This window comes from Huiozyma naganishii, chromosome 2 (assembly GCF_000348985.1).
Source record: "Huiozyma naganishii CBS 8797 chromosome 2, complete genome".
NCBI lineage: Eukaryota > Fungi > Ascomycota > Saccharomycetes > Saccharomycetales > Saccharomycetaceae > Huiozyma > Huiozyma naganishii.
In genome coordinates, this window is record NC_035923.1 from 1,037,626 (window position 1) to 1,049,917 (window position 12,292).

The 12,292-nt window shown below is 44.8% G+C and overlaps 6 protein-coding genes across 6 annotated transcripts; 3 read left to right on the forward strand and 3 right to left on the reverse strand.

Annotated features, from left to right (window-relative positions):
- Nucleotides 1-97: 97 nt before the first annotated feature.
- Nucleotides 98-808, forward strand: MRT4 (ribosome assembly factor MRT4; the record flags this gene model as incomplete). Its single annotated transcript, XM_022606528.1, has 1 exon — nt 98-808. The coding sequence occupies one exon, from the start codon at nt 98-100 to the stop codon at nt 806-808; it is 711 nt and encodes a 236-aa protein (XP_022463215.1).
- A 278-nt stretch (nt 809-1,086) lies between these two features.
- On the reverse strand, nt 1,087-1,371 carry KNAG0B05370 (uncharacterized protein; the record flags this gene model as incomplete). Its single annotated transcript, XM_022606529.1, has 1 exon — nt 1,087-1,371. The coding sequence occupies one exon, from the start codon at nt 1,369-1,371 to the stop codon at nt 1,087-1,089; it is 285 nt and encodes a 94-aa protein (XP_022463216.1).
- Nucleotides 1,372-1,984: 613 nt separating this feature from the next.
- MRP4 (mitochondrial 37S ribosomal protein uS2m) lies at nt 1,985-3,085 on the forward strand (the record flags this gene model as incomplete). The annotated part of the gene is made up of 1 exon (XM_022606531.1): nt 1,985-3,085. One exon carries the CDS (start codon nt 1,985-1,987, stop codon nt 3,083-3,085), a length of 1,101 nt encoding a protein of 366 aa, XP_022463217.1.
- A 413-nt stretch (nt 3,086-3,498) lies between these two features.
- On the reverse strand, nt 3,499-4,611 carry KNAG0B05390 (TLC domain-containing protein; the record flags this gene model as incomplete). Its single annotated transcript, XM_022606532.1, has 1 exon — nt 3,499-4,611. The coding sequence occupies one exon, from the start codon at nt 4,609-4,611 to the stop codon at nt 3,499-3,501; it is 1,113 nt and encodes a 370-aa protein (XP_022463218.1).
- Nucleotides 4,612-5,848: 1,237 nt separating this feature from the next.
- On the forward strand, nt 5,849-7,564 carry KNAG0B05400 (uncharacterized protein; the record flags this gene model as incomplete). Its single annotated transcript, XM_022606533.1, has 1 exon — nt 5,849-7,564. The coding sequence occupies one exon, from the start codon at nt 5,849-5,851 to the stop codon at nt 7,562-7,564; it is 1,716 nt and encodes a 571-aa protein (XP_022463219.1).
- Nucleotides 7,565-8,538: 974 nt separating this feature from the next.
- On the reverse strand, nt 8,539-9,735 carry KNAG0B05410 (alkene reductase; the record flags this gene model as incomplete). The annotated part of the gene is made up of 1 exon (XM_022606534.1): nt 8,539-9,735. One exon carries the CDS (start codon nt 9,733-9,735, stop codon nt 8,539-8,541), a length of 1,197 nt encoding a protein of 398 aa, XP_022463220.1.
- Between the last annotated feature and the right edge of the window lie 2,557 nt (nt 9,736-12,292).

Sequence of the window (12,292 nt, forward strand, 5' to 3'; positions counted from 1 at the left end):
TTTCCTACATCTCTCTTCTTCAATTGAGTAAGTAAGTGTCTATCGTTTCTGTTGGTTGCTGTTTGTGAACACTACCAGACCAAAATATTCTTGTACAATGCCTAGATCAAAGCGTTCTAAACTAGTCACTCTGGCTCAGACGGACAAAAAGGGGAGAGAAAACAAAGAAAGGATTTTCGATGAGGTGAGAGAGGCCCTAGATACGTACAGATACGTGTGGGTTTTGCATTTGGATGACGTTAGGACTCCAGTTTTACAAGAGATCAGAACCGCATGGGTCGGGTCTAAACTTATAATGGGTAAGAAGAAAGTGCTCGCTAAGGCGCTTGGTGAAAACAAGGAAAGTGAATACAAGGACAATATCTTCAAGTTGTCTCACTGCCTCACTGGTGTTGTAGGTCTGCTTTTCACCAACGAGGAGGTAAACACCGTGAAGGACTACTTCAAGTCGTACTCCAGATCTGATTACTCGAGACCAAACTCGAAAGCACCACTAGATTTCACTATACCGGAGGGAATCGTCTACTCTCGTGGGGGGCAGATCCCCGTTGAGGATGACGTGCCAATGGTCCATTCCATGGAACCCACTCTACGTAACAAATTCCACATCCCTACAAAGATTAAAGCCGGTAAGATCACTTTGGAACAACCGTTCAAAGTATGTGAAGAGGGCCAAAAATTGGACGTGACTCAAACTTTGATCCTCAAACAGTTCGGTATTGCTGCCGCTCAATTCAAAGTCAAAGTGGAAGCATATTACGACAATGAGACTTCAAAGATTGAAAAAGTTGGGATAAATATGAACTGATATCTGGTTGCACTACTATTCTATCATTTTAATGTGTTGGCCTAGTGTCGATGCATCATTCTCCGTCTATATATTGAAAGAAAGCAAAAGATAATGCATGTTATTCACCTCTTAAAATACAATGTACAAAGGGGAACATGTCTGCCATCGTTGCTTCTTCTTGAACAGAAGCAAAAACTGTATAATATTAGTATTAGGTTACTTCACATTAAAAAAAGAAAACTTTGAAATGGGACGTTTTAACATCACCATTGCTATATTCCACCCTTAATTCAATCTTAACAGACATGTTTCCAGTAAGACTCGATTCTTGCCAGTTGTTTGCTTAATTGAGTAGTACTGTTGTATGACACCGCCTTAACCTCTTTCAACTCATATTTTCGATTTATCTTGTACAGCGCATGATACACCAGATTACAAAGCCGCACTTGCTTGCTATTTACTGAGCTTTGCTCATCTGTGGTTTCCCCATCTTCAGCCAAAAGAACGTCCAAGCCATAGATGATTAAGCGGTCGTATTTGATTTGCTCGAGGGACTCAACTTCCAGCTTCATCAAATACATGTACAGGTATTGCAGTCGGTTTAAAAACAAACTTTAACGTTATTATCTGCTCTCTCCAATGCATCTATTGAGAATGGTTCACCGTCGCTTCCCTCACCCAACTTTCTCTCAATGTACTCCCGGGGAAGATCTCCAAGCGCGAATATCAACGTGTTTATCGTGTCCGGTCCACTCGTTTCTTCTGTTAACAGCCCACGGATAGTGTCATATATGTCCATTGCACATTAGACAGGCAGGGTTGTTTCCCTTGAGTCTCTCCCCTTACCTCTGTAGATTCACACCATGGAGAGAAGTAATGGTTGCGACTGACGAGTAGGTATCAACATGAACATTACCCGGTGAAAATATAATTCAAAGGAATTCTAAAGGAGGACCTTCGAAGCCAAAACATACATAGGCTGTCGTCAAAGCTTCTCCAAGAGCAGTGAAATCTAGCACAAGTTTTCTGTGGTAAGGGGCAGGAGGTAAAAGAGGCTGCCACATTTTGTCAGCAACAATGTATATTTTGACTCGGTGTGCAATCAATAGGCACTTTGGGAATGCATGCAGGAAGAACATTGCTTCGAAGAACTCCAACATATTGCGAAGATCGTTTCAATCAGGGTTAGGTCTCATGGATGAGAGACTGTCGCCAGTCGGTCAACAAGAGACGCAAGCGATGCATATGCATCGACTAAAACAGTATAATGAAGAGATGCTCAAGAAGCTTCGTAGGTTTCGTGATGTGCCTGCTGAAGAAGCCAGCAAGCTGGAAAATATGTTGAAGAGTCCGTTGACAGTCAAGGAGAAACAATTGGACGAACAACTCACTGAATTTTTTAACGAGTTCACCCATCTTGGTAAGCAATCGAGCAGCAGTGCCGCAAAGGATACAGAGAACCACACTCTTAACATAAGTCAACAGTTGAACAAATACCCATTTTTGGAACCTTCTGCCAATGACGACCCTTACACACCACAGGAACTGTTCTTACGCCAAACTAATCATGCCAAAAATTCAGCGAGGCTAGGTGCAGATATCAAAGATGTTTACTTTCCTTACAAAGATGTCTCGAGCCCGTTATCAATTGAAAAGATCACTCTGGAAAGATTGATGTCTGCAGGAGTCCACTTAGGTCAATCCACTTCCCTATGGAGATCATCGACACAGCCGTACATATATGGTACCTATAAAGGTATCCACATAATCGACCTGAATCAGACCCTCTCCCATCTAAAAAGAGCAGCAAATGTTATAGAGGGCGTTGTCGAAAATGGTGGTATTGTGTTATTTTTAGGGACGAGGGATGGTCAAAAGAGAGCTCTGGAGGAGGCTGCAAAGAAGACAAACGGCTATTTTGTGTCATCTAGATGGATTCCAGGGACTTTGACGAATCCCACAGAAATTTCAGGACTTTGGGATAAAATGGAAGTAGATATGCTAGACAAACCTACTGGCCGCCAACTAACCGTTGATGAAAAAATGTGCATTGTGAAACCAGATCTACTTGTTGTACTGAACCCTACGGATAATCGAAATGCTCTTTACGAGGCAATGAAGACCAGAATTCCCACAATTGGTATCATTGACACGGATTCTGAGCCATCCATGGTCACATACCCAATTCCAGGAAATGATGATTCCTCACGTTCAGTCAATTTGCTGTTAGGGGTTTTGGCTAGGGCCGGTCAGAGAGGCTTGAAAAACAGGCTAGAGAAACATAGCCCCACTTAATATTCTTGGCCAGATAAAATACAACGTTTTCATGTATATACTACCAATACACCTATGTAATGAACAAAAATCAGATAAATATTGTAACTTTCACCATGTGAATACTCAACGTTCGGCTACTAAGTATACTTCTGTACAGGTGGCAGAATTATCTTTTGTACAAAACAAGGTCAAGAAAGCCGGCTTCAAGTTCACGGAAAACGGAAAGTGCCCAGGTATGGGAACCGTAGTACCCGCCTAATTTGCTTCAACCAAATCCATCTCAATTCTACTGGCTACCGACCTGCCTTCTCTAGGTTTCTCGCTAGTTGCCTCGGGGGTCACGATGATGTCACTTTCAAACTCACTTTCTCCTTCGCTTCTTTCATCCTTGCCGACACCGGTGAATACCAAGCGATAAAGAATTCTTAAAATCAAAACAGCCAGTACAGGTTCACCAACTGCAAAGCAGAGATCAGAATAAAGGTTATGGTCAATGAAATCCAGCATTTGTATTGTTGAGTAGCAAAGTTCAAGCCATACTTCCCAACTGTGCGGAATTCTGTCAAAAGCGACCATAATATCTTCAAGTTCACGTAATGGCGTAAATAAATCCACGCTAACATGAAAATAACGAACACTGGGGAGGTTAGAGAGGAATCAAGGTAATTCAGTGTCTTGGACAATGCTAGCAATGTGTCGGATACATCCATGGTAATGTAAATGGGAAGACCCATTTTAGTGAAGTGGAACACATAGGACAACCAAATCAATAGTAAAGTAACAACATGATGAAACTTCAGTTCATTGTAATCCTTTCTGGGTTTTTCCAGCTGTAAAACCAAAACACATGCTTGTTGAGTCCAGAATGCAGCCTGTCCTAAGTAGAAAAGCTTGAACAAGTATGGGTTATTCAAGTCTGGATATGTTGCGTACATGGTGGAAGTTCTGAATAGCCAGAGGTCTGATCCATACATAATGTACAGCCCGAAGGGACCAGAGAGCCCGTAATAAAAAATGTAAAAGATCTGTTCCATTAATCGATTCTGTTGATGCTTTGAACTGACCGCTCTTAAAGCAAAGGGACGAATGATCATATCCATAACAAAGTCACGTAAAAAGGTGAAAAATATCATGTAAAAGAACACAAACGGGATATCTTTGATACCTTTACCGTAAAAGTCAGTATCGCCAATCCTGTACGATATCGCTACAAACATGTGCAATGGGTTGGATTCTGTTTGGTTATCAGATAAAAAATACACCAGATAGGTACAGGTCACAAGGACCAAAGGTGTGATCCATGAGTGGCGGGCATTGATTTTCCCGTATGACAAAATGCAATTATTTAGGAACACTTTTGGGGACTGTGTCATCCCGTGAGGGAAATAGCTGCTCTCATCAACTTCAGCACCTTCAATGGCATTGGCAGAGCGAACAGTATCTCCTAAATCAATTTTACCAACGGATGACGCACGTCTACGGCCCTGCCTCGACATCGGCTTCAAGTTGTTATTTGGGTGCACCTCCCTTCCTGTTGAGGACATAAGTTCAATGTTTCCCGACCGACCAACGTTCAATTACTTCAGATGGAGAGAGTATAGTACTCGATACTTTAAAAGTACAACTGAAGTAAGGCTTCTTGCGGCAAATGCAACCTCAATTGTGCCTAAGTACTTCTTTACTCTATCGAATTCGTTCAACAGAGTTCGTTGCAACTGCAATATTTTCAAGATCACACATACTGTTACCCAGCTTAAGAAGAGAACAAAGAAAAAAAATACAATCCAGAGTTTAACTATTAAGAGATTAGCCACAAGCCTGGAGCTGCAATATAGGTAGTTAATGTTTGAAGACTATTTCAGTTGTAGAGCTTATTCTTGTTGGTTTGCTCTTTATCTAGTAAATATTGTAATGTTTTACAAAGATTTGTCTTTTGTAGGAAAAAATGTTAACACTCTGTCGAGGAACTTTGGATGTTTCCATTTTAGTTAATAGATACCAAAACGGCGATGTTGATGTTGAATCTTAAGTGTCCTTCTGTGGGAGAGTATCTGCTGATGGTAGAATCACTCAATCAATCGATAGATATGCCTGTGGGGTTAGAACAACCCAACGGTCCCAACTGGCTGCTGGTTTAAGGACCAGTATGGTTCCTGTAGTCGTTGTTTGTAGGCTCAAGTCTACATAAAGTGTTGTGTAATGCTATTCACCCTTTGCATAAAAACGCTTCTTATAGATCAGGTAGTATGGGATGATCATATTCTGATTTCACATCTCAGTACGTGCGGCTTCACTTCTCCAAGTAATGAAGTTACCACGGTATATTGATTCTTCATTCAAAAACCTTCAAGAAGTATCAAGTTGCTGTCATGGACCCTGGGGCTGGCAAATTCAGCTAAAAACATATCCTGTTATAATGTAGTACAGATCTTACAATAGACTACAGAACCAGAAAACGTTTCTTTTTGCTCATTTTTCCTAAATAGGAATAAGTGACTTTGTGTCACAAACTTATATTCTCTTCCGAAAATAACAAGATTTTGAATCAGATCACAAAACCTATTTAGCCTTCAATCACCTTAATCTTTACCTATTTCCTCTCTCTCCCGCCCAGATCCCCACTCGTACAGCCAGAAAAATCACTACGACACCTTAAGCATCTAATGAATTTTGTTACCTTCATCGAGAAAGCCACCAAGGCCAAAAGAACCGTGAAAGCACGCTTTGTGAATCTCTTCACCAGGGAAGAAGTGGAAACCTACGAACTGGACATCGAACACTATGTCCGCCCAAAGGGCTGCACCACATGCATGGGCCGGACCCCCTACTGTGTGTGCGACCTTATCGAGAAGTAGACGCGGGGCTGATCGCCTGCGACGAAGTCTTTGGTTTCCTACATCCATGAGCAAGGAGGAAATCGAGGTACGCATGGTCCAAAAGCAGGACAGACAATGCAGCGCGGCAATCAAGAAGGCGGTTGAGGAGGCAGAGTACCCTCAACCCAAAGAGGGCTACATGTTCAGCTCGGAGATCCCAAGCGCCGTTACGGCGCTGTTCAACGCTCCCTTCGCCAACAGGGGCGCACAGTCCCGTGCCACCCCAACCGAAAACCAGCCACCGCCATCCCTAGATCCAAAGGAATCACAGGCCCCACCACAGGTTCCACCACAAGTCCCATCCACAAATGAGCACTCTAAATTGAGGTTCCAGTGCGCTGTCGCAAGAGCCCGCCAAGCAAAAGCCATTTTTCATCCGATAGAAGCCCAGAAACCGGCACCACGCCCCACAGAAACCACTCTACACTCGGTTCCTAGTGGCAGACCCCTCTCCATCATCTCTCCCAATTCCGTTGCGAACACCCACCCCCAAGGGTTAGTACCTCCGCAAAACAACGTCCGCACTGCCCCCAACAGTACAGACCTTGGAGTAGCTATAGGAAACGATGAGATGTGCGAGGAGGGTCTTGACGACGGTGCCCGTAGAAAAGGCAGAAACGGCAGGATCGGCTGGATTGACAGGGTCTCCAAAGACAACAGGAACGGCTACGACTACGCCTTGAACAACTTTGGCGACCACGACCCGGACATCACTCCAAGGTTCAGAACCATAGACACACACGACCTTCGCCGCTGGAGAAAGTTCAGGGACGCTTCGCGCGCAGAGTACACCAGGGCGCAAACAACCATCAAGGAAATCAAACGGGCCTCACTTGAATTCCGGCTGCGGAAGATCAAAAGGCATGAAGGCACAGTGAAGACAAGGACAACAGCACTGTACCGGAAACTGTTCAAACACAGCCCGGACCCTGAGGAGCCCGCGCTCCCTACTCGCCCTGTCGACGCCCCGGGATGCGGTGATGCGGATGGATATAGTGCCGCAAAGCTGATGTTCACACGTCTTTTGAAGCTCGAAGAAGAGACGTGGCGCAAGTACAAACACAGCCTGCACGTCTCGCTGTGGCTAGACTCTCTGATTGCAGCAAATATAGACGGCAACGACTACCGCGGCCACATTTGTGGCAGCATCAGAACCGAAGTCGGCAATTTGACAGGCCTGCTGCAAGACAAGCTGGCCCTCCTAGGAAAATATCAAGAACACAACCTCACCACGATGAATAACATCAGCAGGTGTCTCGAGACCGGACGCCAATTAAGACTCACCATGGAGCAGGCCCCCGATGCAACGTCTAGAAGAAAGGCGAAAGGGGAGTACCTGCTCTACAAGGACAGGCTGATGGTGAAACTGCATCGTGTGCTGGACTCCCTCGACATGATGGACAGCAGGTACGCCAGCGAGGTCGAGCTCTTCTCGCGGCTGGTCTCCGAGAAAAAGGAGGTGTACCGGCGATTACATGGAATGGACTTGCACCACGGCATTCCCGTGAGAGTCCAGGAGAAGATCGCCTGGCTCCGCTGCATGGAGGCTGATAAACCCAGCCTAGGAGTAAGAGTCAACATGAAGATTGGCGAGGTATTGGACGCGTTCGACATCCACTAAACCGCGTCCTCCCCGATTATCAGTGTGCCACTGCCCTTCCCGCACTTCCCAAACCTGGTGCGTCACCTGTACCAACATTGCTTTATCAATATGCTAATAGTTTCTATATTAATGTTTTAATATTCTAGCCGGCCCCCTCGTAGTCTTCAAAGTCCTACCAGAATACCTGGCAGGGCTCTTGTAGCGTACATAGTTCTTGTGACGTATGGTCCATTAGTGGCTCTCCTAGAAAGGGAACCTTTCAATGGCAATCTACCCATATTGAAAGAATTTGTGAGAATAGATCATGGTTCTTCCTAGGGGGATGGACTCATGAACCATCACCCTATGAAATACAGTACCGTAATATATTATGAACCCAACATGTGAGAACACCCACTTGAGACTTGCAGATGGCCCGTTCTCAAGAACGCATATAAGCTGCAAGGTATCCGCGCCGACATCTTTCAAGACAGTTTCTGAACCCCGGACTTAAAAACCAAGAAGAAACCAAAAAGGAACAAATATAGGCAGTCAAGGACATCTGGTATAACTTGTAAAACTACGCATATGCGCCAAATAAGAATATTATACTGTATATACATTATTCAACCACAAGCTACTTCAGCTCCCAGACAAAACCGATCCTGTTGTATATAGTAAATAACGACAATGTGGTATTATCATAAGCTCAAGCTAACGATTGAACAATACTCTAATTGATTCTTTGCGCAGTTAGTATTGTGTTACATACAATATTTATATCCTTTTTTCCGCTGAACAGAGGGTGGGGCGCCCCAAGGCTCTGTTTTACACGCAGTTCATTTGGTAGGTTGGATCGTATTTTTAGAATTTACGACAATAGAACAAGCGAACTGCGTGCTAGCTTGAATATGTGGAGAGTAAAGTAAAAATTATTACTTCTTGCCATACGGTCTATATGTGCGAGATATATGGCAGGTGACTGTGTCTGTCGCTATTCTGTGTAAGGTTGCTCAGGCTTTCCACCCCAACTTCAAGGCCTCTTCGTAAGTTGGGTAATCTGTGTAACCAACGGCACTTGGTGCATAAAACGTGGGTCTGTCGTACTTGTTCAAGGGCAACCCCTCGGCTAGTCTGTGGGGTAAATCCGGAGTTGAGATGAAGTATCTCCCATACGCGATCAAAGTTCTGTCGTCCACTACTCTCTTGGTAATATCTGGGTTGATGGCAAAGTTACCAGATCTGATAATGAGACCCTTCCAGTGTTCGTACGCAAAATCATTCGAATGTTCCAGGTCTTCACCTTGGCCTTCCTCCAGGGAAGCATTCGTGACACGGGGTTCCATGAGGTGCACGTATGCTAATCTGTTACCAAATTGTGCTCTCGATTCCAATTGGTCCAGCAGGTAAGAGTAGAGTTCGTATACCTGAGGATCGTCGCTACCTGACATACCACCGTACTTCCCAAAGGGTGAAAATCTGATCCCCACTCTTTCGGCACCGATGGCATTGATCAAGGCATCGACAACCTCCAAAGAGAAGCGGGCTCTGTTTTCAATAGATCCGCCGTATTCGTCAGTTCTATGGTTAGAAATTGGGTCCAGGAATTGGTTCAGTATATAACTGTTGGCACTGTGGATCTCGACACCGTCAGCACCGGCCTCGATAGAGTTTTTGGCAGCATGGACGTACTCTGCAATGTACTGCTTGATCTCACTTTTGGTGATACCGTGTTGCTTAATACCGGCATCGAATGCGGCCTTCTTGGTCTCTTCGTCTATGTACAAGTCATCAGAGGCAGAGTCGTAACGGAGCCCATCTCTGGCCATAGCGCTGGGGATAGCCTGTCTTCCCAAATTCCACAATTGTACAAAGACAAAGGAGTTGTTCCCGTGTATCTTAGCAAAGATCTTCTTCCAGACGGCAACCTGTTCCTCTGACCAGATACCTGGAGCGTTGTCGTACCCACCAGCTTGTGCGGAGATGAAAGTTGCCTCCGTGATAATCAGAGTACCTGGAGCCTTTGATCTCTGGTCATAGTACAATGGGGTCAATTCCTCGTTGGGGATATGGTTAGGGTGAAGAGCCCTCATTCTGGTCAATGGAGCCATCACGACACGGTGGTCCAATTCCATGGCCCCCACTTTGATGGGTTTGAAGAGGTTGGCGTCCTTAAGAGCGACGGGGGTAAAGTTTGTTTGGAAAGACATGGTTAGAGGGTGTTAAGCTTGTTGTTATGCTTGGTGTATCTGTAAGACCATCATATACAAGGGAACAAGAGACGATATCAATTGCTTTAATTTGCCAAGTGATACCCTCTATTTATATGAAAGTGACAGCCACCGTCCGGATACAGGACCCGTATGACAGATGTGTCGCACTGAGTGGCATGCCTGTGTATGTACGTCAAGTAGCCACTCTGACTAAGACAGAACTCGCTTCAAGCGCAGTTGCCCGCTGTCACTTCGAGAAACGGCTGAAAACGGAAGCGGAAACGGAAGCGGAAACGGAAGCGGAACATTCTTTGCTTATATAATAACTTTCCACACTTTTTTTTGTCTGCGACGATGACAGAGGGCCCTCTGTAGCAGGGCTTCTTGGCGGGCACCAAACATGCTGTACTCTCTTTCTCTCTTTGTCCTTCCGCATCTCCAGGTTTCCACACCTTCTGTAGTCAGTGTACTCCAAAGTCGGTGCTGGGATATATTTCTTGGCGTGGTCCGTTGCTGGAGTAGCAAAGTTGAACTGCTACGCCACGAAGAAATGATTACGTAAAAGTGTCTGGCCCGCTTGCCATCTTGGAACTACGCAAGAGCACCGTGTTCTTTAATGACAAATCACTGAAAGGTTGTGATTGCGATAACAACTTTGCAAGAGACCGGATTCATCGTCTTCCTGAATTCTCGTTCATCGTCTCTGTTGCTTCTTTCTCGAAGGAAAAAGAAAAAGTTGCAACAAGGTTGTATGTAAGTCATCCTAACTTGATGCTCAGGTTGGAGACATCTGCCAAGGGGCTCTTGAGTGTGTCTGCCCCAGCTTATCGCAACCATAATTGAGAGCCACTTAAAAAAAAGATGCCTTGTTTACCTCGGGAGAAGAAGTCCTGGGAGTACAAGTAATGGTGACCATGGCAAGCTGGCGCCAACGATTCGTCCAGCTCTAGACAATGTAAAACGACACGCTGTTCACGTATTAATGTTATTCCTTTGGTTTAAGATCAATCTGGTTCATTCGTTTGCAGAAGATAGGCGTCATCTGAAACGACTGACAAGAAATCACTAGAAATACTCTACTATTGTGAACTGGAACTCCATCCATAATATTTGGTCCCCTGTAAACTGTCATAGTACAGAAAGATCTGCTCAGGAGACCGTCTGTTGCACTTCAATAAAACCCCTAAAACATCGCATACTCAAGACACGACCATATCACGTGATTAGTTTTCCTAGCGCTTATATATGCAGTTGGTCTAAACCAACAGCACTTCACAACGATTTAAGACTGTCGGAAGCCCATTTATCAATGAACGCGTACACTAGTATAGTTGACAAGCTAATTTATTGAGAATTGAGGGTATTACGACAAATCAGGATCAGACCAGGTCACTAAAAACAAGATCCGGTTACAAATTCACTGTCTGTCCACCGCCAACACATGTGCCAACACGTTTGCATCAATAAGCGGGGGACTTTGAGGCTCATTCATGAATGGGAGCTTCATTTTTGGCGAAGGAACCGTCATGACAAAACCAAAACAGTTATGGGAAAAACAAGACTACAGTTGTGTTTCCTGGCACTAAGATAGCATATTTCAAGATATGTTACACGTTTACAAGACCGTTTTTGATGAAGCGACTTTGTGACACAAAAGTATGTTTGGGTTGCATTCTACGTCAATCGCCCTTATCTGAGGGAACAAACTTTGGTCGTGCACCACCACAAAAACAGGCTACTCTTTGATACCACTCACATCTGGTGTCGAGTCCGCAGGGCCCGGTTTGGTGCCGCCCCATACTTAAGATCTCCCTTAACTATGTGCCATAGTTAAGAAATATCGTTTGGAAGAGCGGCTATTCGCGTATGTGATGTACTGGTGTAATATGTGGTTTTGTACACTTTTTTGTGTCAATCTTTCCCATCTATTCTACACTAAATCCTTGGATTGTAAAAAGGTTTCTGGGGTTCCGTTCCATTGATCATTCTCGTTCACCACTTTTGTCGTTCTAGTTGTCAAGTTGGTTTAATACGTTTCTCAGTACACCAGCCACCATTTCCTATCATGCATTTTTTATCTCTTTGGTGTTAAGGGTGGCACAACAATTCCGGCTGCGAATACTCGCTCTAGGTCTATCCTCTGCTTCGTATGCCATTTTCTATCGGACGTTGAACATTGCGGAGAGGCGGGCTTTCTTTCGATCCTGCGTCTTCTCTCTCAACGAGCTGCTCCAGTTATGTTTCCAATACCGTCAGACCATTGATTCACGCACTCCACGCGTTTGGTTCTGCTCTGGTACGTTCCCTGCAAGCTTTACCCTCGGGCCATCGATCCTCGCGTCATCAACGCTTTATGGTCCCGACATGGTATCTTCCCAAAGTATATACCGGTCTTCCAGTCTTTGGTTGCTAGTTGGCGATTTTCCGGTCCGTTCCTTTGAGGTGCTGACTTCTGGGCCTTCCCAGGACCAGCTTTGTGTTTGTGATCCCTGTTGTGTTTCCCCATCCATTGTTCTCTTTTGCGGTTTCTGCCTTTAACGGATTATCATTTTCC